At 36.2% G+C, this 26,321-nt stretch overlaps 1 protein-coding gene across 1 annotated transcript; it reads left to right on the forward strand.

Moving 5' to 3' along the window:
• On the forward strand, positions 1 to 25,934 carry Klp3A (kinesin-like protein 3A). The gene is made up of 16 exons (XM_085948230.1): positions 1 to 207; positions 2,124 to 2,361; positions 4,003 to 4,293; positions 5,334 to 5,493; positions 6,816 to 7,027; positions 7,422 to 7,584; positions 8,843 to 9,401; positions 10,347 to 10,718; positions 11,459 to 11,662; positions 12,115 to 12,430; positions 12,601 to 12,863; positions 15,449 to 15,574; positions 19,555 to 19,752; positions 20,306 to 20,506; positions 23,239 to 23,381; positions 25,716 to 25,934. Exons 2-16 carry the CDS (start codon positions 2,124 to 2,126, stop codon positions 25,801 to 25,803), a joined length of 3,534 nt encoding a protein of 1,177 aa, XP_085804356.1. The 5' UTR covers positions 1 to 207; the 3' UTR covers positions 25,804 to 25,934.
• Positions 25,935 to 26,321: the final 387 nt, after the last annotated feature.

A 26,321-nucleotide genomic window follows, 5' to 3' on the forward strand; every position in this document is an offset into this window, starting at 1 on the left:
GAAATTCAAAGTTTCGTTTGGTGGAGAAGAGTTGACGGTTGAGTTTAGGCAATCGTTGTCATATTGTTTATATAAAATAACTTATTTATTTGTTTTGTGATAACTGACATTTTCACATTTGAGTGTTCCAATTAAAAAATATTAAATGTACATGCGTGTATTTCGTTAATTAGGCTATCTACAATATCAATTCCAACAACAAACGCTGTAAGTTTTGAAATGTCACATACATAATACCAAAACGACTGCCGTGGGTTGAGTTAGTTGTCGTTTATATTATTTTTTATGTTTACGGGTGTGTAAAAGATTCTGTTTATTTAATTTGACATAAAAATATGCATCACTTACATAGTTGCAGTTACAGAGTCGTGCTGATGGGCACCAGCATAATATAGGAAGGGTTCTTTTCTGACTTACCTACATTATTTTTATTGCGGGGTAATTACTATTTAATGCCATTTAATAATGATTTCTTATAATATACTATATTGTACACTATCGTCTACAATACAAGTTCATTGATAATAAATCGTATGATTGTACAGAAAGTTATTGTTTGAATGCTTCCTAACACCATTGTCCAAATACATCGAATAAGTGCAATGTGCATTGTTTGCAAATGAAGTTTTATATAATATGAAAGTGACACCGAAAAAGGTTAAGGTGCTTTTAAATGATCAGTTTTGCTGTCCGATCAGCCTCCGTTCAGTCGAGCTGTCAGTTAAATTGACATGTAAATGCAAAACTGAAGCGACCGACTGAAACCGAAACGGAGACAAGACTGTATGGGTTTTCCATCAGTTTTTGTAGCAGATTTTACAGTTTCCAGTGAAATTGACGTGTCAATAACTATGTTGCCGTATTTTTCATACAACTTTTCTAATTTCGATGGAAATATTATTTCTTCAAATATAGGTAGGTACTTACTGCATTATATCAATATGTTTAGAACGTTATTGTAAAAATAATATTTATTTTTAGTGGATAAACATACGCAGATATAGGTACATCACCGAGTCCTAACTGAATTGACAACTAAACTGATTGTCTAACTCTAAACACACCGCCATTTCAAAACTGGATAGACCAAAACGGAAACCTCAACTGAACGGACAACAGAATTGACATCTAAAAGAACCTTTACCAACGACAAACATAACAGCATACTCGAGTGGTATGCCCACTATGGTTGAGCGGCCAATGTATCGGCTTATAATGTCGTGGGTCTCAGGTTTGAATCCTGGGTCTGGCGCTACACACATTGTTTTCAATGTGTGTTTATAGGCAGAGTATGGTCCTAATAGGTTGAGCAAGTGGTTAACATCCATTTCTTGTAATAACAAAAATCAGTACTGTTCGGTTATACGGAATACAGCGGAAAACGCATTTTGAAAATAGCCGATAAACTAGATTATTTGTTAGTTTAACCTAACCTAACCTAACCCAACCCAACCTAACTTAAACTAACCCAAACTAACAAATAATCCAGTATATCGGGTATTTTCAAAATGTGTTTTCCGCTGTATTCCGTATAACCGAACAGTACCCAAAAATCTGTTAATACAAACCTCCACTCTGTGGAGGCCCATATGATCTTAGGATTGAACATGTAATATTCAAAATTTAATTAAAAGTATTAAAGTTTAACACATTTGATTAAATGCATGTCAATAATGGAAATGAATATTATGTATTGAGGTACAGATGCACATGTGAATTTCTATTTATATAGATGTCTGCAGTGGCCAAGGCCAAAGTTGTGCGACGCGATTGGTGGGCGATCTTTTATTTTTGCCATTTAGAGATGGGCACAGATGGAAAAATATTTTTTTATCTATTATGGTTTCATTTAGGCAGGGTTTAATTGAATTTAAAAACTAACTAACACCATCATCAATTTGTATTATTAGTTCAATGAAAAGAAATAAGTATAACTGACAAAATTTCTACTCTAACAGTCCGATGTCCGCAGTCTACCTCCACCCAATCCCTATGCCAGTGCCATCCTCGCAAAATCTTAAAGTTATTAAGTGACCATCATAGTACCAATCCGCGCATCTAATTAAACCGAGTCGAAAGCAGATTATTTATATAATAATTTATATCAATGGCGAACTTTCCAGATGAGTAATGAAGATAAAGATGTCATCGACACAGTGCAAGTGGCCATCAGGATTCGGCCGCTCGTCGAGTCAGAGACGGCCCGTGGCTGCGATAGCTGCCTCATCACTATTCCGGGAGAACCGCAGGTCCAAATCAAAGATTACGCTTTCACATACAACCATGTCTTCCCGCCGGACGTTGGCCAACAGGAATTTTATGATGCGGCTGTTGGGAGTCTGGTCTCAAAGCTTTTTAAAGGTATCTTTTACATTTATTATCCTGTTTGGTACTATAAATATTTAAGTAATTCATGAACTAAAAGAGGAAATGTCTATCATTTTAGCATTTATTGAGTGAAGAAAATGAACCTTGTAAGTGGTGGAATTTTCTCTTCCTTCCTTCTCTCTTATATTTTATAAATTATAATTCGTGGGTTGATCAAAGTGTGTATGGTATATTTTATCTTTTAACTCTTTACATTACAATAATTTGATACAATGCAAGTATAATAAGTTTGCAGGGTAATTTATAATGCTAGAACTATGGCATAGTCACACCATATACTTAGTTCAATCGAATAGCTCACTTGACTCTGTGGCTTACAACTTTACGAGGAAATTTATCCATTTTTAGAGTGTAAGCAAGGCTACCGTGGTGAACTAGGTGAATTAGATCTCTTGACGAAGTCAAGCTCGACTAAATTCTAATTGATAACTGAAGGTCAAACATCGTCATATATAGTTAAACAGGCGAACCCTTCTCTGCCGTCTGTGTGATAAAGTTTTCTGCGCGCTGTGGTGGGAGCGCCTGGTAGTGGGAGCGCACGGTTGTGGGGGCGTCCGGACGGTGCTGTATGTGACGTCCGAATGAGTGAAAGAGAAAGTATTCGAAGGCCCCCGCGTTATAACCTTATATAATATTTTATTAAATTATCATAAAATATAACACCGAATTTATTTTACTTCATAATGTGTGTGTTGACAAAAGAGTAATTTGAGAATGTGATGTAATCTGTATTATATAGTAAGTAAAGTATTCCTTTATTCTCAATTTAAGATGGAAGACATAAAATAATACTATTCTATGTTATGTGATTATGTAATGTTGATCGCATGATAAGAAGAGAGAGGGCATCATAATGACACAGATACCTTTCCTACAAACTCGACCGATTATTCATATTAGACTATTAACATAGTGAGATACCCGGGGTTCCAGCGGCTAGCTCAGGTGTCCATCGAACCCCGGATTCACAAAAAAAGAAATTCAAACGGTTGGAGTGTAAATAAAACACAGTCCTTCGTGCTCGTAACGTGATATTGTTTATATTTTACATTTTCTTAATTTTTAGTTTTACAAATTATATTTGGGATTTTTACAGTTGTAGTCGTCAGGTCCGTACCTATCGGAAAGGGGACGCTTACTAACATCCTTTTTTCTTTCTTTTTAAATTCCTCGTACCGACGCCATCCAGCAAAAAAAAGGACTCTCGTGATTGGCCAAATTTTATCGCGTGATCTTTGATTCGGCGAATCACGAGCCTGACCCTGGCGCCGGCGCGCGAGGATTTCACGCACAATGCGCGGCAAAATTTATTATATTTAAATCCTTATATTTAGTCTTAAAATTATCTCTTTCATCCATCATCATTTTTACTTTTTAAATTAAAAAGAAATACTTACGTGGTTGAGCAAGGAATCAGATTAGATGTTTTATGAAGCCGTTTCTAGAGGTCAGGGTTACGTTTCGACTTAAGCTACTAAATGATTATTTTACACCGGGAGAAGCCCGCCTGTAACAGGGGTGTATCAATTGGTATTCCGAATTCGTCATTTTTCATTTGTTCTAATATAATTTCATGAGACTCCCCTTGTTATAATACAGTTATTTGGATTTTAGGTTATAATGTCACAATCCTGGCGTATGGTCAGACAGGATCCGGCAAGACATATTCGATGGGCACGGGCTACACAGGCAGCAGCGAAGACGCGCAGGGCGCGGGCGTCATCCCGCAGGCCGTGTGCGACATCTTCAATTTCATCGAACGCCACAGTTACGAGTTTGACTTCAAGGTGACCGTGTCGTTCATGGAGCTCTACCAGGAGCAGTTGTATGATCTGCTGTCGGTGAAGGCGCGGGATAAAAGCATCATAGACATCAGAGAGGATCACCGAGGGATCGTGTTGCCAGGTAACATTACACTAAAAATGACATTTAATTATTTACTCGTAAGCCGCAGAAACATAGCACTACCATCGTAATTCGCCATTCACTGCCACGGCCTGGATATAGTCGGCCTTGGGTTTCACTGTAGTTTGTGTAATATTTCGTTGGTTAGAAAAAAAGTACAGTTCCTACCCCACATGCTTACACCTTGGCGGCACATGATTTTGCGAATTTGGTACACATTAATATTATTTGTGTATGCTATTGATACCAGATGGAAATCTCCCACAGGAGACTACCTCAAAGGGCGGACCGAACCATCATATTTCCCAAAATACCACAGCCTACATCCACTCTTCGCGGTGATCGCAACCCTCGGCCGAGCGGAACCCGTCTCCTTGAAATTCAAATTCGTCAAACTCCTGCCAAAACAGACGCGGTCTATCAAAAACGGCCGCTCGCGCCGCCACTAGTCAATCCGTCGGTAAAACAGAGAGGTTCCCGACCGACGGATGAACATGACGCCGCCTGTCAGTTGAACGCGCGCAAAAAGCTCTCTCTTACATCAACCGCCGAACCAACAGCATCAACCGCAAAATCTCTTCTCGCCTTCGCTCGCCTCGGACGCGAAGCCAAGCCAGCATTCCGGACAGCCCGCCAAAAAGACCACATCTGACATCGGCAGCACGCCAAGCCGCAAGCCCCGACCCTACCTCCCATCGGACAGCGAGCATCGCCTCGGATGCGAAGCCCCAGCAGCCAAGCCCGCGACACCACGTTGCAGCCCGCCAATTACCAACCGACCGCCAACGACGACAATAACCTGTATCTGTAACGACTACCCTGCAATACGATGAAATAAACCAGCCTTGACCAAATACCCCGTGCGTTTCTGTCCCCCACCCCCGCTTTGACCTTGACGTTATCACGGCCTGCCATCTCCGCTTCAGAGCGCGCAGAAGGCCGGTGATACTATTATCGTAGATACTTTGATTTTGTATCTAAATTCATACAGATGAAATACTGTGTAGATTTTGAAAGCTCTGGTTTTGATTATATTGCAGGACTGACGGAAGAGAAAGTGACATCTGCCGAAGAGACGATGAGTTGTTTGGTTCGAGGATCTCAGGGTCGTGCAACCGGGGCTACCGCCATGAATGCTCAGTCCAGTCGCAGTCATGCAATTTTCACAATACTTATTATCCAAGAGAGTAAGATAGACAAGTGAGTATAATTCCTTATTATCAATTGTATTAAAAGCGGACAAGTGAAAGGCTCTTGCAATAGTAGCAAAAACAATAATTGAGGAATATGTAGATATAAGGAATTTATTTATTAGTTCTTTCATTGCCCACAAAATTTTTGTGTTTACCCGTTACCATGGTAACATTTGTCAGTTACCTTACTCTCGGGTGTTAACATGTTCAAATCCTGTTGAATGGATATGCTCAGGTTCCTTTTTTACAACGTTTTTATTAGCTCGTATTCTTATTTCTCCCGTGGTTGTTTATACAGTACAAATCTTGTAATCGATTTTTAACTAACTTCCCGACTAGCTAGACATTTGAAACTTTTAGAATATATCAGAACACAATGCCAATGCATTCTTTTAATACTTTTAGCCATCTTTAAGTAGAATTGAATTCATTTTCAGTTAATTTTGTTTTGTATGAAAAGTTATTTCGGAAGAAATCCGTAATCCAATCCACTATTATTGGTTGCTAAGTGGGTGGTCCTAGCAACTAAATTATTAATATATACGTGCGTTCCTATGGAAATCAAAATGACATTCCAGTATTCTATATTTGTTTGTTTGTTTTTTATTTACTTCATATCAAGTACAAGTTTGAGCATATTGAGCATAATAATTCAACAGAAAATTTGAAAACGTCGTATATAAAAAGTTATTTTTATCTTGTAATTATTATGCTATGTGGTCCACTAATTAAATCTAAAATATCGCATAAAACGTTGAAAAATTAGGGATGCGTTTCATAATTTTCCAAAACCGCATTTTAATCTTACGGTAATTAAAAGACATACAATTTAAAATTAAACTTTATACACAGTCATTAAAAAATGCCAGAAGGTCCTGTTCATATATCTCCGGCGTGTCCCGATCCAAATACTCACTGTTATGTAAACAGTATGCTGATCATTGAACTTTAGAACGGAGGGGGGGTGATATCGCTCACGGACGCCCAATCTCTATGTTCTGGCTACGGCCCGCGATTGCATAATAAACTTATATTTTTGCCTGCCTCAACACCATGGCAATATCGTTCCGCGACAAAATAGGGAAATTTTGCACGTAACATATATAAAAAAACATGCTGTCATGTGTCGTTATGTACAGTCCAAAATATTTTTTTTTGAATGGGCATTTGTAAATCTAGTGTGTGCACCCGAGTAAGTAAGAGAGAATACCGACAACCTCGAATCCACCTAAAATACGCATCCTTGTGTGGAGTAATCATGCTCTTTGTTGTAGTGGAAGTGGTGCTGTAACTATGTAAATTCAAAACATTTATTTGTCATGAATCCAGGAATCAAACTACCACATCTAAATTCCATTTAGTGGATTTGGCTGGTTCGGAGAGATCAAAAAAGACTAAAGCCACCGGCAATCGGTTCAAGGAGGGGGTAAAAATCAATCAAGGACTGCTGGCTCTTGGAAATGTTATTTCTGCATTGGGAGAAGGCGCTGTACGGGGTTTCATCACGTTTCGGGAGAGCAAATTGACAAGATTGCTTCAAGGTATTTATTTTTCTTTTCCATTGTCAATGTCTGTTCCGCAAAACATGGAGCGTATCGACCCCATGAATCCCTGTCACTCGTCAGTGTTCTTGCATTTTCCCAGGATTTGCTACCATCCTGTACTTCCACCATATACAGTATACACCACGTGGATGATATCTAGTCGTCCGACATTGCAACTTTACAATAATATAACAAAAAGCTGCACAGTTCGCTCTCTTATATCATAGTTTTTAATGGAAGAAACCTTTACACAGATTTTACAAATTTGTTTTAGAAATGCGACAGCTGTATATTTCAGTACTGCTTTAATTTTCACGATGTCGTAGAAATTATTAAAATACCTGTAATCAAATATTTTGTTGCATTCAGTCATAGTGTATATTTGTCATAGACTCCCTAGGAGGGAATTCCATGACAATGATGTTGGCTTGTGTAAGCCCGGCGGACTATAATATCGAAGAGACCATGAGTACCCTCCGATACGCTGACCGTGCAAGGCGCATCAAGAATAAGCCTATTGTCAACCAAGACGTCAAGGCTGCTGAGATCATGAGGTAATAATTATTTAGATCTTTATTTATTTGTTTGTAATGTTATTTGGACTTTTTGTTAGGAGATGAAATAGGGAACAGGCAGGGTATGTTTGTTTGACTCCAATAATAAGAAGAGTGATGCGTGAATTAAATGAACCCTGGTTTTATTATCTCCTTCCAAATAAATATTAATTTAATTATTACAGGTAAGTTTACAGATTTATAATTTAGCTGAGTGGAAGCACGTGTATGCGTTATAAGAAATTGCGAAGTCGATCGGGCGGAGCGGAACTATAACCTTACGGTTAAATCTTTCATAACTGACTGACATATTGTTTTCATGTACTTAGTGTTTTTATAGTGATTCGATACAATAGAAAATGCTGTTATCACTACTTGAATATTTTGATAATCATGCTTTGTTGTGTAATGCATGATTGTTTTGTAAATTATAAATAATTGATTTTAATTTTAGACAATTAAGCACTTTTTAATTATTAGGCACGATTGATTTTCATATAAACAATTTTGTGCATATCATGATGTTTTGTAAATTATAAATAATTGATTACTTTAATTATTTTGCTAAATTAGCTTTCTGTTAAAAATTGATTGATTCACATAAATCGCTTGTTCTACTATTTCAACATTGTTATGTTGCAAGGTACATTGTAATTATAAATTAATGGTTTCCTGCCGAGTCATGTGGATGGTAGGGTATTGACCCTACAGACTTAACGTGCGTTTGAAAAAACTACGATTTAGTTTATTAGGTTAAATTGGTGTTTTACTCATTACCGTGGTGGATTAGTTGGTTGAACGTAGGTTTCTGAAGCCGTGAATATGGGCTTGAATTCCATGTTTTGCAAAAATTACATGTACATAGTTTGTCAATATCAAGAGGGATGTAATGTATTCAGTGTATGGCTAACATTCATTCCTTGCGAAAAGTCTATGTTATGTAACATTTACTATGTGGTCAATATGCTCTGTTTACGAATTTTTTTTTTTTTTCTTTACATACTTACATAAATTTTATTTTAAGCTTGCTAGTTAAGGCATAATATAGGTAGGTGTGTACCAGTGTAGAGGGGCAGAGGTAGGCTGCTAAGATTCGACATGAATGGTACACATTATATGGGTGGTATAAACAAGCCACCAATAATGCTTCAATTCAATCCACTAAAAACATTCCAGAAATCAGTCTGTTTAGACATATCTAAATTTGTAATGAATTATTGATTTATCTTAACCAATGAATGACCTTGGACTTTTCTAGACTAAACAGTCTCGTGCAACAGCTTCGTCTGCAAGTGCTCAATCAAGGAGGTGAAGTTTCCGAGAACGGCAGCACTCTTGTAGACGAGCTACGCAAAGAGAAACAAAAGAACGCTGATCTCTCCGAAAAGTATGAAAAAGTACTTGAAAAGAACAAGAATCTCAATAACATGCTGCAACAATCGTTGGCCGAGCACACGACGAGATTTGAAAAAGCCTTACTCGCCGAGGCATCCAAGGACAAGATCGAAAGACGCCTCGCTGAAATAACAGAAGAATGCAATCAGACCATAGATAACTTGGATAAACTAAACAATACTGATCCCAGCATTAGGGAGGAGGCCCTGCATTCTATGCGTGAGATGCGGTCTAAGATAATTGATCTTCACTCGGAGCAGAAACAGTGCGGCAAGCTAATCTTGCAGCTCATCCACAATGATCAGGATGAAGGGAAGCCCGATGAGGAGAGCAGCGGAGACGATAATCATGCTGGCGTATGTGCACCTGACATCAATGAGAGCGACTTCGAAGAGAAACAGGAAGCGCACGCTCTTGAGCAGGTAATCTTGGAATCATTTCAACCTTCTGCTTCTTCCTATGTTGTTTTCAAATCCCCCGTTGATCGCGGAATTTTGCTTTTACCGACTGTCCCGACCCGTGATCAACGGGGGAGGTTACCTAAACAATGGTTTTTACAGCATTATGCCAACACCTGTTATTTTGTGTATAATAACACCCCTTCCGCCTGTCCTTGTTTTTAAAAATAAAAATCCTAATGCCATGTAAAAATATCTCTTGGATCCTGTTACATTTTTCTTTTAGTTTTTCAGTGCATTGTCGCCGCATGCAAGGTCATAGATTTTTCTGTTATTTAGCGAAATTTCATCTTAGGTTAGCTAGATAATTTTTTCTAGGCACAAGCGACATAAAAAGAAGCAATCAGTTTCGATCTGGTTCTGATTATTTTTAAGAGCGTACATAAGTGAAACGGCAAATAATTTTCAACTGTATGTGAAATGAAATTTCGGCCGCGTTGCCATTCGGAGAGCGATAGTCGACCTGATTGCACGTCAATTTGTTTTGTGATGGCGTCTGACGAATATATTCTTAAATCATGTAAAGATGACTAAAAAACGTTCCGCATGTACTTGAAAAAGAAAACATGTCAATGAATATACTATTATTATTACGAATATAATAATAAACATAACATAAAAAGGACGCATGTTGAATTTTTATGACAAATTATATTTCGTTCGGCTCGCGTCATTTGTACAATCCATGCATCGCCTAGTCACGATCTTTTTAGACCATGCCTCAGCTGAGGTATAGCCTTAAGTTTGTGATGGGGAATTCAGGCATTAATTCCAAGTTTTAGGTTTGGTATCAGTGTGAATTTAATAGCTCAAGGCTCCCCCTTTTTTCAACGCTGGTAATCCATTTATGCTTAGCAGGTTCCCGATAAATTGAGAGTCAACTGCATTACAGATTAATTATGTTTTCAGGTATCACGAAATAATCAACTGCAAGATTTGGTGAAATCGCTGGCACTCAAGATGAGTCTTGCGGAAAAACTGTCGACCAACAACCAAGATCTGACCACGTACAACGAGAGCGTGAAAGAATGCGAGGTGAGGATCAACGAACTGGAGGCGGAGAAAGATAAGCTCATGCAGCAACTCAAGACTGCGCAGACCAAGTCCAAGGATCCCAGCTCGGTGGACGAGCGCCGACAGAAGATCAAAGCCTTGGAGAATGAAATATCCAGTCTGCAGAGAAAGTGCCAACACCAGGCTAACCTCATCAAGATGAAAGAGAAGAATGAATCTAAGATTAATATACTAAACAACGAAATTCACCAGATGAAGGCTGCTAAAGTGAGTACCTATATAAATTAAATAAAAAAGTTATTTACCATTTTTGCTCTAACCTTGCATATCAGCCTTCAGAGAGTCAATGTTAATTCGATGTTATTTTAACAGACCTTTTTATGAGAAATTATGGGAATGTAAATAAATTTTCCTTTGAGTGCATCCATTGTTGGTGTCAGAAAAAATCTGAATACAATATCGTCGGTGTTTTGTAAAAAGTACTTAAAAACGATAATCGACTAAAATTAAATTAATTAAAATTACGAAATAAAAAGCAAATGTGACATATTAAGCCTTTTAAAATATTATATAATAATACCTATTATAATGACAGTATTCTTTCTAAGCTTTATTATAAACTTGTTAGATATTTATAATCATCTACAGGTAAAAAACAAATAAATGTCAAAAGTTAAAAATCCTCCTCCTGTAAAGTAGCATTTTGGTTAATTCGCCCTTTTTACAAAACACCGACGATATATGAGCAGCCAATAAATTTTCTTGCTTCAGTGTCTTTCTCAAGTTTGCAGACACCAGTCCGTTCTCCTAATTTCTTGCTTTATCAACCTTAATTAGGGAGGTTGTATAAGTTTCTTGTACATTCCGTCTAGTAGTGAAGGTTTTTTTCGACATCTTTAGGATTTGCTCCAATATATCGTGTGAGTATGTCATGTTAATATTACGGTCATCCGTCTGTATTTATTTTTATATTTGAAATTAGACTAAAGGTTAATCTCTTTCCCAAGGTGAAATTAATTAAAACAATGAGAGCGGAGAATGACCGTTTCCGCTCATGGAAGTTAAAGAACGAACAGCAGATTGTCAAGCTGTCAAACCTGGACCGCAAGCGACAGAACGACATGCAGCGGATGGAGAGCAAACACACCAAGCAGCAGAATGTCATGAAGAGGAAGATGGAGGAAGCCGTCGCTATCAACAAGAGACTCAAGGTCGACCATTCTCCTTTATTATTACCTTACTATTACCGTAAATAGGTAAACAGATATCAAATACCGATGTATGGGCACCCTAGGTAAAAAGTTAGCAAGAGGGAGCCTGATGAAATTTTAATGTTAAAACAGATGACATTTTGGGAACTTTTTAGTGTGTAAATTTGACAGTCAGAGGACAAATTATATTTGGTTAGTTGGCGGTTTCTTTATAGCCACATCATTGTTTTCACTTTACGGTGTGAAGTACACGTTAGACATATTTGTGAATTGTTCATTCAAATATCTGTTCATGTTCTGCTGATTCAATGATCTTGTGTAATATGTGAAAAATTACGATTGACAAGGTGATGCTTCCATCTCTTAGCCAGTCATTTCAGGATAATCAATTTTGGATTCTGTGGATACTTTCTTAAATTGGTTTTCTTTATGTTCTCATTGTGTCTTAACAGGACGCATTGGAGCGTCAGCAGAATGCTCAAAAGCGGCGCGGTCAACCTACGACGGGCAAAACGGAAATCATGGTCCGGATAGAGCAAGACCTGGATGTCATGGCATCACTGGCAGCAGTGGAGTGCACTTTAGCAGGCCTCATGGAGGACCGGGCCTCTCTCACTGGTCACATGGAACAGCTCAAGGAGCTCAATCCGTCGGATCCAGGACTTAAGACTCTGCAAGAGGATATTAATTTGAGGAGTGCACAGATCGCTGACATGCAACAGAAATTGCTTTCCAGTGATGTACAGTCACCGAAACACGGACAAAAAGGTTTTTATATTTTTGTAGCTTTATTTGGGTCTTTGATATGAATAGATTCATATCATTCTTGTTCTATGGATTGTTTGGATCGATTGCCTCGTTCGATAACGGATACGGCACAGAAAGAAGAAGGAATAAAATTTCATTGAAATTCTAATACTTAATTATGTTCTTCACAGAGGCGGCAAGATTCGACATGCTGCAATCAATGGTGGACGCCAAATCTGCCCTCAAATATCTGTTTGACATCGCCGCTCAGGCCAAGAGTGAAATCCAGAGAAACATTTACAGGAACAAGCAGGATGATGGTAAATTTGAAGAGCTCAAACTCGTGCACAAGGAAGCCATAAACCGATTGGCTGACATCGAACACAAGCTCAAAGAAAATAGTTTCAAACACAGGAAGGAGTTGTCGGAGATTGAACGGCAGTACGAAGAAACGGTATGTCTCATTGTATTTATCAGTGGCGAACACATTCACATTGACACATTAAGACGACTCTTGACTAGAATCAGAAATAAACATAATATGTATCTACATTGCCATGGGTATCATGAATTGATTTATTATTCCATGTTACCATCTTAGCATATAAGATATTATCTTAACATACCACATTAGCATGAAGATCAATAGTTTTGACAGAAAAAAGATAGTCACAGTGGCAGCGAGAGAGAAAGCAATGAAATAATCTTGATGTAAGTGCAGTCCAGAATAGCGACTGTAACAATAATCACATTTCTCCTGCGCAATTAAAGCACATTAGAAGAAATCGCATCAGAGCTAAATTGTTCCATTATGGTAAAATATTCTGATACCCTTGATCTGCAGAGGTAAGAAATCAAAAATTCAAAGTCACGTTTGATATAGAAAGATATTTTCTTTATAGTTTCAATAAAGAAGTTAGAACGAAAATGTGAATGTGTAAATTTTACAGTGCTTTAATTTATCAATATGTATCATTGATTTTTCAAATTCTTCAGATAAACTCACAATTTAAAAAAAAAAAACCTTATATAATGTGTGTTCATTCCTTGGACAGTGATACACTCCTGGACACTGGTCCTATACCGGTGTCCATGTTAGAGCATTTGTGGAGGCCTAAACATTTAGCTCGATCTTAATAGTCAATTGGCCTAGCGAAACACATGATCGGGTTCTTTGGTTAACTGGTAGAATTATCTTACACAATGGTCCCACGTCTTATGCTTTAGAAACTGTCAGCATAGGACATGGATGTTAGAACGAAAGGGAATAATGCAAGTAGACTATTACCAAACTGATGGTATAAATAATTAATTAAGAACTTTTTTTTTACTAAGTTTGCAAACCGCTGGTAAAAAGAAAATGTTAGATTTAGAATACTAATTATTTTAATATGTACCTAGATATAAAATTTCAAACCAATAGCTTTAAGGCCATGCATTAGTTGAGGCACGGTCTAAAAAGATCGTCGCTAGGCGATGCGCGGATTGCGGGTGGCGGGTGAAAATGACGCCTGTCAAACGAAATATTAATTGTCATATAAATCCAACATACGTCCATTTTATGTTCTGTTTATTGTTCTATTAGTAACAATAATAATATATTCATTGACATGTTTTCTTTTTAAAGTAAATGGGTAACGTTTTTAGTCATCTTTACACGATTTTAGAATTAATTGACCCGTCGCCATCACGCAGCAAAGTGACGTGTTCCCGGGTCAACATTCTCTCAGTGAATGGCAGCGAGTCCAAAATTTCGTCGCACGTACAGTTGAAAATTATTTGGCGTTTCACTGATGCGTCACCTTAAGTATAATATTAAGTTTTGAAGGTACTTAACATTGTAGGGTAATACGTCATAACAATAGCACGTAAATGTTATAGTAATGGCTGCCGTTACGAAAGGGATGAAAGATGCAAGAGTGAAAGAGAAATAGCATGGGTGCCATGAAATGCACGCGTGATCATGAGTCGCGAAATTGCTTGGGCGGCCATTTTGGGAAGAGTCAGTGAAAAACGGGATACGGAGACGAAAGGTCATAAATTAAGAGCATAAAACATTTGGCAGTGTAACTAACATGAGTAATCTAAGAATATAAACCGAACAAAATACGTTTTGCGGTTAAGTTTTTGGCGCGGAAATTCGTGAGCCTAATTATCGCGTTAATGAGAGTCGCGTGGTCGATGTTCATTCTTTAGATGGCGACCCCAGACTGATTTTTCTGACTAATCGAGCAGTGTTGTCATCTTTTTTTTTTTTTACACACTCCTTAATATTAAATTCCTTTGACTTTCGTCTCTTTTATTCCTTTCAGATACATACATTTTAACAAATTTATAATAGTTATTAGATGTTAATTTATACTATGAAATTACATAAATTTTTTGTCTACAAAAATTTACGTTTAATACAGATTACAAGTGGCAAAAGCCGAATATCATTCGTCCCCTAGCATACTCTTACTTAGAAAACAAACCCGTTGACTAATCAAGAATACGTCCGTATGTTTTTGCTAAGCCCTTTCATGACTACCAGATCAAGGGCATGTTCAGGCTATTTTTTAAATTATCCAAAAAAGTACTTCAGGTATATAGGACCGGAAGTACGAGGACGTATCAACAGTCTCTCATACATAATTATTACTTATTTTTACATGGTTATTTTTATCAACTTTTTTCGAAGGCAACATCTATATAGGTTTTTATGTGTTTTATATTTAATTTAAAAACATGTGTTTTATTTATTCCAAGTCTACTTTCGGAATATCAAAATATGTACTGAAGTTCAATAACATATTTTTCATTCACATCTTGAACGTCACATCACAACGTTGGACAATATTAATGCCATATATGTTCCACATACATAGTGTTGTCGGCGCCATGTATGTAATACTTACTGATATTTGTAGATGAAATTGATTCTTCAAAAATGCAATAACAATAAAAAGAGATTTGAATTTTTTATTTTCAGCTTGAATTTGAATTTATAAATAACCAATGTACATAATATAATTAATTCTTCTTTTGTATGAATTATAGGTGAGCACACTTATGCGGCAGCTCAATGGTATGAAGGGCGATAATATCGGCATTGGCACAGACAATGAACTAATTGAAAGACTTCATATTTTACAAGAAAACTATGAAAATGCAGTTCAGGTTAAGGTGAGTACTATTTTTTTTTCCAAATAAGTCTTTTCGCTCATGAAGAAACTAAAATCCGACGAACTAGTTGCTGATGGAACTCGTAAACTGACCAATGACTGATGCTTCGCATACGGCGCTACTGAAACCCACTTGCAATAATAATCCCATAACCTCAAACTGTCAAACCCATTGTCTTTCCTACTTCATTCTAAGTTTTTTCCATAATATATTCACGGGAATATTCTGACAGCCTCTAATTAAACAAGCAGGAGTATTTCTCAACTTCTGCCACAAATTTTAAATTAAATATCGATTTGCCCATATTTAACTTTTGACGTCTTGACTTGTTATTGCTTATTCAGCTCAGTTCAGTGCTACCAATTTTGGTAATAGAAAATATGATTTTTCATCGAATCTACTGATGTTGGCACCACTGTTTTATGGGAGACTGGAAACTGAGAGATTGAGAGACTAGCATGTTGCGTCTTCATTTTGGTAGCGAATGTTTTGAAACTGAGAGATTCCAATCTTGCTGTGAGCGAGCCGCGATTGAAATACATTAGCTAGATACTGGCTGAAATTTTAGTTTCAGTCTTATCATTTATAGTATTCTCGTGAGCTGAGAGCCGAATGCAGAATCTAAGAAATCGTTCCTAAGGATAAGTCGCCGAAAAGGATGATTTAACTATAGACAATCCTGAGTATAGAGTTAAGGAATCCTTAACCATAGACTACTTTTGTTATGAACACGCCCCCTTCCGTATTACGCATGAGTGCAGGACCGTAACAAAAATATCGATATTTTGAAGTATCAATACTTTATGAAAGATACATCGATATTTTGCTATTGATGATTTCTTTCGATAACGATGGATATATAATAAAATTATAAATAATCCTTCGCAAACAACCATAATTTAACAACGATATTTACAATTGATTGTTATATATATATGATTATTTAACAACGGGGGCTAACAGGGCTCTAGCCTGGGGGTCAATCAGATAAGTGAGATAAACACACATCACAAATTTGCTCTAATACTAAAAAAGTCGCCTGCGCACTATTTATTTCAACGATTTTAACATTTTAACAATAATAGTACGATGCATTTTTTTATTATCGTATGTCGCGATACTTGACAACTCCGCAATTCAAATAGATATAAATTCTAATGTTTTTAAGTTTTGTACTATTCCATTTGAATCGTTTTTTGCGACACGGGTATCGCTTTTCGGCATCTTCGGGCACTATGCACACTCACCAATAGTAAATACAATGGACACACCGACCCGGGTCGTATCATGACCCATTCACTGCGTCCAACGCAACTGGTGCGTTGCCCATCAGGTGGACATTAGATATAATTAGCATGTTATTTAAATGTGATAATTAAATATTAATTTAATGGTCCGCAGTGAATGGAGACTGCGGACCTTTTAATATAGAGATATATTAAAAAAAATACACAAAATCACTAAAAATACAGTAATTATCCTTCATTTTATCTCGAACACCGTTTGAATGCTATATTTCGAAAACGTTGCTTGACACATTTTAAAAAACAGTGACATAAGTTGCAAAAATCTTCATATTACCTAAATACACAAATGTTAGTAGTTTTTTTTTAAAGACAACGGTTAACATTTGCTATAAAATAATATATTTTACATCTACCTACCTATTTATTTTTATACCTATAGGATTGTTTTCACTATTTTGACTAAAACACAATAGTGACTTGTAACGTATTCAAAATACAGCATTCATTTTGAAAACGCTAATATTGAGCGTCACATTGCTTTTAACCCTAAGTAAACTTAAAAATCCTGGCCTGGGGAGTGGGGGCCCGGTTCAGGTTGTGTGGGCCATCCTTTCCTTAAAGGACGATACTTTCTTTCGATACGATACCCATTCCATGTATCGATACTTTTTCAATGGTAGACAGGCCTATTTTTTTTTTTTGCTCCCCCTCTCATCTTATGTTTGGCGGATACCGCGCAAAAAACAAAAGTGTTACCATGTTAAAAAAATATCTTGCGGTGCCTGTAGAATCACGTATAATGACTTACAACGGAAACATAAGAGTATTATAATTAAATATGTATTTATAGTTATTGCATTTATAAAGTGCAGTTGTCATATTTTTATCATCTTTTAACAATTATAAAATAATTTACCTAAACTATAGGAAAGAGAATTTTTCAATATGGTATTATTTTCAATAGAAAAAACGACCGAAGCTTTAAGCCCATATTCCATTGGCAGATTGCGTCTGGCCCGATCGTCTGCCACGACTGTCAAACTCTATTCTCTGTGGTTTTCAAGGATCGTGAGCGATCGGGACGAAAGTGGAAAATTTTCTATTATCCGTCGTGCGATCCATTCATTATCAAGCGAAGATTGGCGAAAGCGTACGAAAATAGCCGAATATGCGCCTGCTCGCGAGTCATGCAAACGGTCGTTCATTTCATTCTACTGGTCGATTTCAACTGAACAACTACAAGATGGCGAAAACTCAAAAAATATATATGGAGTATCACCGAGGACACGGTCCTCGTCGAATTAATACACGCCAAAGATATAGTGTGGAACGTAAAAAAACCCGCCATATTCAATGGCGATCACGCATGTTCTTCAGTTAGCCAACTTTTGACCCAGTGTTTTAGTTTACGGCGAGTCCTGACCGCCTGAGCCAGTTGAAATATACCTAGCCATACTCGCTACAATAAATTAGTCTTTGGATTATTCGATATCGATATTCGAATTACTCAATTGGTTTGGAGATTCAAGCTCGCCCAGTTATTCATGATGTAAATTAACAATAAGTATACAAACTTTCTATAAATGTCAAACGGCCGCGTAAATTTTAACAGATCTGATGCTCGCTAGGTTTGACAGCTGACAGTTCAGTTTTTTTGACGTAAAATTGCGCGGGAATGCGTTCAGTGTAGCCACCAATCTAAGAAATATCTAGTTTTCACTGAACCTATATTTTTAATAATAGCAACACTATTATTATTTTAAACCAATCAAATCAAGGACCAACGAGATTGAATCGTTGCGTGTAATTGCAAATAGCTGGCGACGACGGTCGGCGTCAATCGTTGGATCGGGTTGGGTCTGTGCGTCTGCCAATGTAATTAAGCCTTTAAGACGAGGTGAACCATAGACAACATGATCTTAGCTAAGGATGATGTTTGTGCATAGTGTTTTGTCCTGAGGAAATCTTAGTTAAGACAAATTTTTCTGCATTAGGCTCTGAAGGCATAAGATTTTTTATAATATAGAAAACGTAAGTACATAGTGGGAAATTGAAAAATTTTAAAATCATTTTGGTGCATATTTTTGGCTTGCTTATTATAATAGGTATTATAAATTGATTTGAAGGTGTTGACATTATTAGAACGGATGTCGACCAACAAAAAACAAAACAAAACAACTTAAGAAACAAAACGTAAAAATGATGTAAACAGTAAGAATGAAAAATGCGACCATAATATACGAGTCAAACCGTGTTAAAGCGTGAATGAAAATACCGACCATAATATACGAGTCAAACCGTGTTAAAGCGTGAATGAAAATACCGTGTACTCAGGCTAAAGTAACAAATAGTAAAATATCGCCCGCCAGTATTGTGTAAACTTGGCCTTGTACACTGTAGCCGTGTCTATAAAAAAGCAATGCACGTACATGGCAGGATAAAAAAAATAAACAGTTTAGTGTCTGCTACTTAAAATTTCAATGATCCACATTTGACGTCCTAAATGTGGAAAATAAAATTGTAGAACCGGGAATTAAATATACTAAAATAAAACGGGACTGCAGAAACTACACGTAAAAAGCGAGAAAATGTGAAATCCGGGCACGTAAAATTGAGGTTCCACTGTAGTTCATACTTGTAATTTGTCAGCATTTTGGTGAAAATATTATGTATGTTGTTGCTATTATGATATTGAAGTTCTGAGAATTATTCATGACATTTGTTTATTGACAGGCCTCATTGCAAGAAGAAAACGAACAGCTTCTCAAGAGCGTGATCGCCAACAGTAACAGCCACAGAAAGATAATGAAGAAGAAGAATACAAAGAAAATCGCAAACACTTCTCTGCTATGGGACGACGATGAAGACGTCGATAAGGACGACAGTCACCTTGACCCTGATTGGTCGCAGACACCCATTGGACGAAGAAAGGTTTTATTTTGCTTTCATACTAAAATAGCCAGGGAGCACAAAAATAAGTGGGTTACCTTCTGGGTGTGGCCGTAAGAAGGTAGAATTTTCGAGTGTGGGGAAATATGGGATAAATGTAAACACGTGTTAAAGGATATTATATTATTTTCAATATTTATCTCTGTACCATAATACGCATTAAAGTTTGTTACGTTAACAAAACGCGCATTCAATATTGATAATATTTGAGAACTATTTCTTGTATTTGATGGAATAACTGTCATTGGCCCAATGAGATGAAACGCCTTGCGTTAGACTGTGACTAGTTTAAGAAGGAGGGCAGCGCCTTGGAAAACTAAAATACTCTCATGGGGTATTGCTGTCTACTACAAGCATAATATAAAAATCATTAACCATCCAAATAACTATGTAATCTAATTAATCAAAGCAAGTCATCACCGGCAAGCTACCATTTTCTTTTTTATTGTTACTACTTTTACCATAATAAAAATATTATGGAATCGCTATCGACTTTAATCAATATCTCTGAATGGAATTTTTGTTATTTATCTAGAATCGCGGGATGAATTCTATGGAGGAAAGTAGCCGGGTGGCGACTAAGCGGTCGGTGGACGGGCAGACAAAGTGCTCCTGCAAGACCAACTGCACCAGCAAGCTGTGCGGTTGTCGGAAGCTCAAGATGGGTTGCACCAGCCGATGCAAATGCAACCATGACCTCTGCATCAACAAGGACTTGTCCGATTTGGAAATTAATGTGAGCCATCATTTGTTTTATCATCAGTCATCCAAATGAACAATAATATTTCTATGCCGAAATTCCTATCCGGTAGGAACACAATGTTAGCTGTTTAATGTTAGACTAAATGATAGAATCCACAGTAAATTTGTAATTGGGAATTTAATGGCAGTACTACAGATATTCGGTCTCAATAATTCTCCTGTGTCCAATCGGAGCATGTTACTAAATAATGTCATCTTTGTGATCACCGTCCGATTGTCTTCCAGCATATTTGGTACTTATCTACTATTAGTGTAACAATTAAAGTGAACGAAAAAAAAATATTTCCTTCAATCAACCATTGCCTATACTTTTTTCCCAACTGATTTCTTGACTTAAAATATCAAAAGGTAAAAATGGTAAACTACTAATTTCACTCTATAACAGGCTTGTCTTTTCAAGGAATAGGTGTTAAGTTGTTGGCCATTCACCCAACCGATTGGGTCCAGAGCCCGCGATTAAACATACATTGAAAAAAAAACAACATTCGAACCCATGACGCATGGCTTCAGAGACTGATTCTCTGCCAATAAAAACAAAGTGATAGCCAGTACCATCCATTTGCGGCCATTGTCGGATTTGATGGGGTGTAGCTCCTCAGAATTGGCCAGCCATGACAGCTAAAAATAGCTAAAGATGAATAGCATGAACGTTCTTAATTGGACATTTGTGAGGTTAATCAACCAGGGGTTGTTCAGTCAATTTATGATTTAAGTGTAAAATTAGTAATTTCTAGCAAAACTATTGAAACAATCATTTATCGTCGTTGAAACTAGAAAATTGTGTAACTCCAAAAACGCTACTTTACAGGACTATATGATTATGGAGTTAAATACAAGTTACAATTTTTTTGGAATGCCATTTGCAAGACAGGTAGATATTAACAACGGCCACTAGATGGCATTCAAAGTCAATTTTCGATTAAAACTGAGTTACACATTTTTCTAGTTTCAATGACGATATTTGATATGTTGTTAGTTTTACATCATTTACCATTGCAGTTTCTTTTATGTATCTGTTTACAGGGAGAAGTTAATGATTCTAACTCTTCTATTGGAAAATATCAATTTTGAATTTCTCATGACTTCTCATTAAACAGATAAGGGTCAGGTTTTATATCTAACTATTAAAGTGAGCCGTTTGGTTGTTAATACAATCGGTTTTCCTCATTTTATATTCACTTGTCGTGTAAGTCGCAAATCGCATTAGTTGGTTTTTTGAAGCAATGTTTTATAGAGTCGTTTTATACATTTATAATAAATTAATACAAATAAGTTTATGCGTGTTTTTGTTGGTGACCTACAGTTGCTTTAATTTTTATTGGTGTTTGGTATCGAACATCAAATAATTGACGTTTGAATAAAGGTGTTGATGTTTTGGAGACAAATAGAATATTGAGTTCATTTTAGTTATTAACAACACTAACTAGTTATCGAAAATTGCATTCCCGCAAGCTTTTTATCAAACCCATCCCCGTTTGTTTGGTTTAGTTTGACTGGTTTGGACCAGTTTGGTTTTTCTTGCGGAGATAAGTCAAAAGGCAGCTTGATAATATATATGTATATGGCAGAGGCGACGTGCACACTTCACTTTGTCAGTCATGCTTATTTATTTTCGTTGAACTTAGAATGCAATTTTCAGATAGTGCTGGTTAGTTTTTTAAATTCAATTAAATCCTGCCTAAACTAAACTATTATAGGTTAATTAACTATTTCTTTTATTCAACGAATAATTCACAAGATTAAAGAATGTACCATTCTAATTATTGAACATACATAATTAACATAACAAACATACATAACAAAAACCGATTGCCAAGAGTAGCTTGATTTAGAAGAGCGCTAATGAGCAAGTATTAAAAAGGCCAATAGTTAAAATTTGTCACAATTAGTATGTCACCTCGTAGCATAGAGGATAATGCGCGGATGGGGCTTAAACCCAAGAGATACAGGTTCGATCCTGCCGGGTGGCTTACTGTTTTCAAAAAGATTTTTTCGGCTCTATGTTACGACCGTACACCCTGGATAAACGTCAGATTTCTATATTCAATACTTGAAAGCATCTAAGCGAGATTTTTTGAGCATAGACAATCATCGAAAAAACCGCTATTATATGGCGAAAACGCTATTATAAGCGTAGACAATAAGAACAAATATAAAAATCTTTTACAACGTATAAAATTCAAACATTTTCAATTACCTAAAAAAAATCGCCGTTATCTATAACGTTATTTTGAAAAATGTTCCTTATTTTCGCATACCTACTTATCTATTTAGAGCGTTTTTATATGAAAGTTAAGGCTCGCACATTGCTGACTGTCTCTCCAATCTCATCAAGATTAAGCGAGGCGCGATGTTGTCATTTTATGGTACCATTTGACAGGTAGTTAAAATCGGTTAACCTGAAAATTCGTTCATAGGTCATGTTTTTGCCGGCAGGTTCGCTACTACCGTTCTACTGCACAAGGGCAGATCGAAAAAATCCTACTATCGCATGAAAATTCAGAAGCTTCCAAACTTTTTTGATTCATGCATGTAATTTTGCCAACTGCAGGATAATACATGTTTACCATTCATTTTCTTGTTATGGCCGCGATAATACTTACTGTCCACTGTAAATCCATGCACGTGTAAACGGGGTATAAATCTTCAATAAATTCACACAAGTTTGAAATTGAACTAATAGAAGATATATTTTTCTTATTCCAGTCTCAGACAAATTCTACAGATGAATATGTTTCGCTTGACAAAGACATGAGTGATGATCTCTCAAAATGTAACAATAAGAAAAATGAAACATTTAACGTTCCAAGCGGCGTGAATCAGGACGACAGAGGATCAAAATGGAATGGGTAAGAATTCAATGTATAACTTTTTCCTCCTAGATGCAGCCAATCATGAAAAATTATGTACTGTTTTTACATTTTTTTATTATTATTCGGCATTATAGTGCATAATTTTGGTGGAATTTAATAAACCAGATGACTATATTTATATTTAATAAAATTATATTTAAACTTTCAAAAAACATGTAAGTACCCAAAATACAAAATAGAGAATTCGGTACAGTTCGGTTATGAAGAATACAGCGGCAAACACATTTTGAAAACAGCCGATATACAGGATTATTTGTTAGGTTAACCTAACCCAAACTAACAAATAATCCAGTATATCGGCTATTTTCAAAATGTGTTTTCCGCTGTATTCTTCATAACCGAACTGTACCGAAGTCATGTTTCAGTTCCAATACCACAATTAATTTGGTTTTAAATGGAATCTCAGGAAAATACGATAAATGCAGGATTTGTTAAAATTTTTCACATTGTTTTAATGAATATCATACAAAAATAGATTACACGTAATAATTAAAAGATTTTTTTGAAAACTATTTTTCTATTTGGTGGTGGTACTGAAAAAAAAATTAACAAAAGTGTTTATTTATTAAATTTTGAACTCTAATCTATCTCTCCTTAATATTCGCTATATATATATTTTTTTTTTTTTTTTTGTTATGACTTTTTTGCGGCCAAACCGTGGCATTAGATGATTACAAGTGGCGCATTGCATCTTTGCGCCTACTTATTCTTTTTAAGTAGCCGCCATAACTGAATCCATATTCATATTTTCAACACCTGAGTGCTCTCATAGCATCAGTTCATTTAAAATGAAATTAAAACTGTTCATCTCTCAGAAAATGAGGATTCGAGTCAATTTCCACACTTGAAAGGGCAGAATGAATGTGCTGCGGATAATAGCAATTTGACCAAATATATTGAAAAAATCAAGATATTGCAAGGGTCATTTGAAAGTCGTTTTCATGATTTTGCTAAAGAAGAAAACTGCATACTCGCATTTATAACCCATTTTCACTTAGTGAACAAAATGTAATGTAGATGGCTAGTATGTAATATACAAATGGAACTGGTTGATTTAAAAACAAATTCATTATTGAAAATGAAATTTGATGAGCTTTTTCCTGATCAAAATGCTTCTGACATAATTAATTTCTGGCGTTCATTAACCATGTAAACATTTCCCAGAGCTAAGAAAATTTCCAAAAAGTTATATAATATGTCGCTTTGGATCGACATACAGATGTGGAACAAGCATTTTCATCCATGAAATTGATTAAAAGCAAAACAAGGTCACGAATTACTGATTCAAATTTGCAGAATTCTCTGCTGCTATCAGTAACAAATTTAACACCAAACATTGACTAGTGAAATCCAAACGCTCAAAAGCTCTCTGTGCTCCATCCCGCTCAGAGCTCTCTCTCTCTCTCTCATCACTTCCGACAACTGTGGTTCAGAGTTATCTTCACCAAACAAGACTCTCCGGCAGCTGTAGCACCATCAGCGGGTCCACGACAGCGATCACCCTCTCGTCCAAGAGATCATTTCTGACTATTGTAGATTGGTGCTCCAATAAACATGTGTTTTTTGAACTGGCATAAATTAATTAATTTAATTGCGTGATTGAGTTATTCCTTTTCCTTCCCTAAGCGAAGCAGATCCTACCCCTATCCCTATTTTCCAACCCCAACCGTAAATGTAAGAAGGTAGAAAAGGTGCTTGTGTTGTATGGCGCATCTGAACTCGTCTATGAAAAAAGTTGGCACATGGTATGCAAAAGGTTGGCTACCCCTGTAGGCATCTTTTTTGTGTGTATGTTTAAAAAAAATCAATTAATTTTGAGCCACACCCTTAGAGTTATCAATATTAAGATTGTCATAAGTAATTTTGTTGTTCCATATAATAAACTAGACTAGAAAGAATGAATGCCAAAAAATAGTTGCAGAAGGTGACAATAGGTTAATATCAGTGGCATGCGGTCTATACATCCAATGGATGCATCGCATCCCTCAATTATCCAAATATATTCATATATGTATGTATTTAACATAATTATATATGAAATATGTTCAATATTATATCTTCTCGTATTAATGTATGGTGTGATAAATAAAAACACTTATTTAGAGGATCATCTCTCATTATAAGAAGTCACCGCACGTCTCTGGTCACAGTTTGAATGTCAGGGTGTGTTCTCAGCTAAAGAAAAGAAAATAAGACACTGAGTCACATCCGAGATCCACTTATTTCCAAAAATGGGTGCCTTTGATTTTAAGCGGTGGGGTCTTTTTATAGTGTTTATTGTAATTATTAACATATTCTTTTTCTTTATAGATATGAAAATGGTGAAAACGACCCGAATATTCCTAACAAGAAAAAAAATAGAAGCTTCTTCTATGGCGATGGCAAGGCTGACATTTGATGATTTTCATGACAGCATTTGACGACAAAATTTTTTTTTCCTTGAGACGTCTTGAAAAGGAAATTTTGCAGATATTATTCTTTGAGCAGTGTTGGTTATTTATTTTTTTATATAATCTAGAATTAATGACATTCCGTTAAGTGCATAATATATTAATATTATTAAATTAAATTAGACTTTTTACACGTAAACTGGTCTAATTAATAATTATTATGAATGGATGCGGGCAGGCCTTCAGATGGATTCATCCCACCTATAATGTATACTATCATTCTGACCTTGCCTTATTGAATAGGTAATATGGGCCAATTTTATTGTGTCCTTGTTATTTAAATTTAATTTAACATGTTAAAATCTCATTTGTCTGTTTTGGGTGTATGTGTCCAGTTTGTCTTTGGTTGTCTGTGATGTAAAACTTAATGCAAATTGATTGTTCTGAATGAAACGACAGAATTTGAATTTTAAAGTTTTGTCATATTGACATTATTGTTGTAGAACAACATTGTATTTGTAAGCGT

This window comes from Rhyacophila brunnea, unplaced genomic scaffold (genome assembly GCF_057557595.1).
Source record: "Rhyacophila brunnea isolate RB1 unplaced genomic scaffold, BYU_Rbru_1.0 scaffold_20, whole genome shotgun sequence".
Taxonomy (NCBI): Eukaryota; Metazoa; Arthropoda; class Insecta; order Trichoptera; family Rhyacophilidae; genus Rhyacophila; species Rhyacophila brunnea.

What these genes read in the sequence shown, in the direction of transcription:
- Klp3A (XM_085948230.1), top strand. Translation starts at nt 2,124, where the DNA reads ATGAGTAATGAAGATAAAGATGTCATCGACACAGTGCAAGTGGCCATC. An exon ending in ACCAGATGAAGGCTGCTAAA is followed by an intron (nt 10,719 to 11,458) that starts GTGAGTACCTAT and finishes CTCTTTCCCAAG; the next exon opens with GTGAAATTAATTAAAACAAT. An exon ending in CACCCATTGGACGAAGAAAG is followed by an intron (nt 19,753 to 20,305) that starts GTTTTATTTTGC and finishes TTATTTATCTAG; the next exon opens with AATCGCGGGATGAATTCTAT.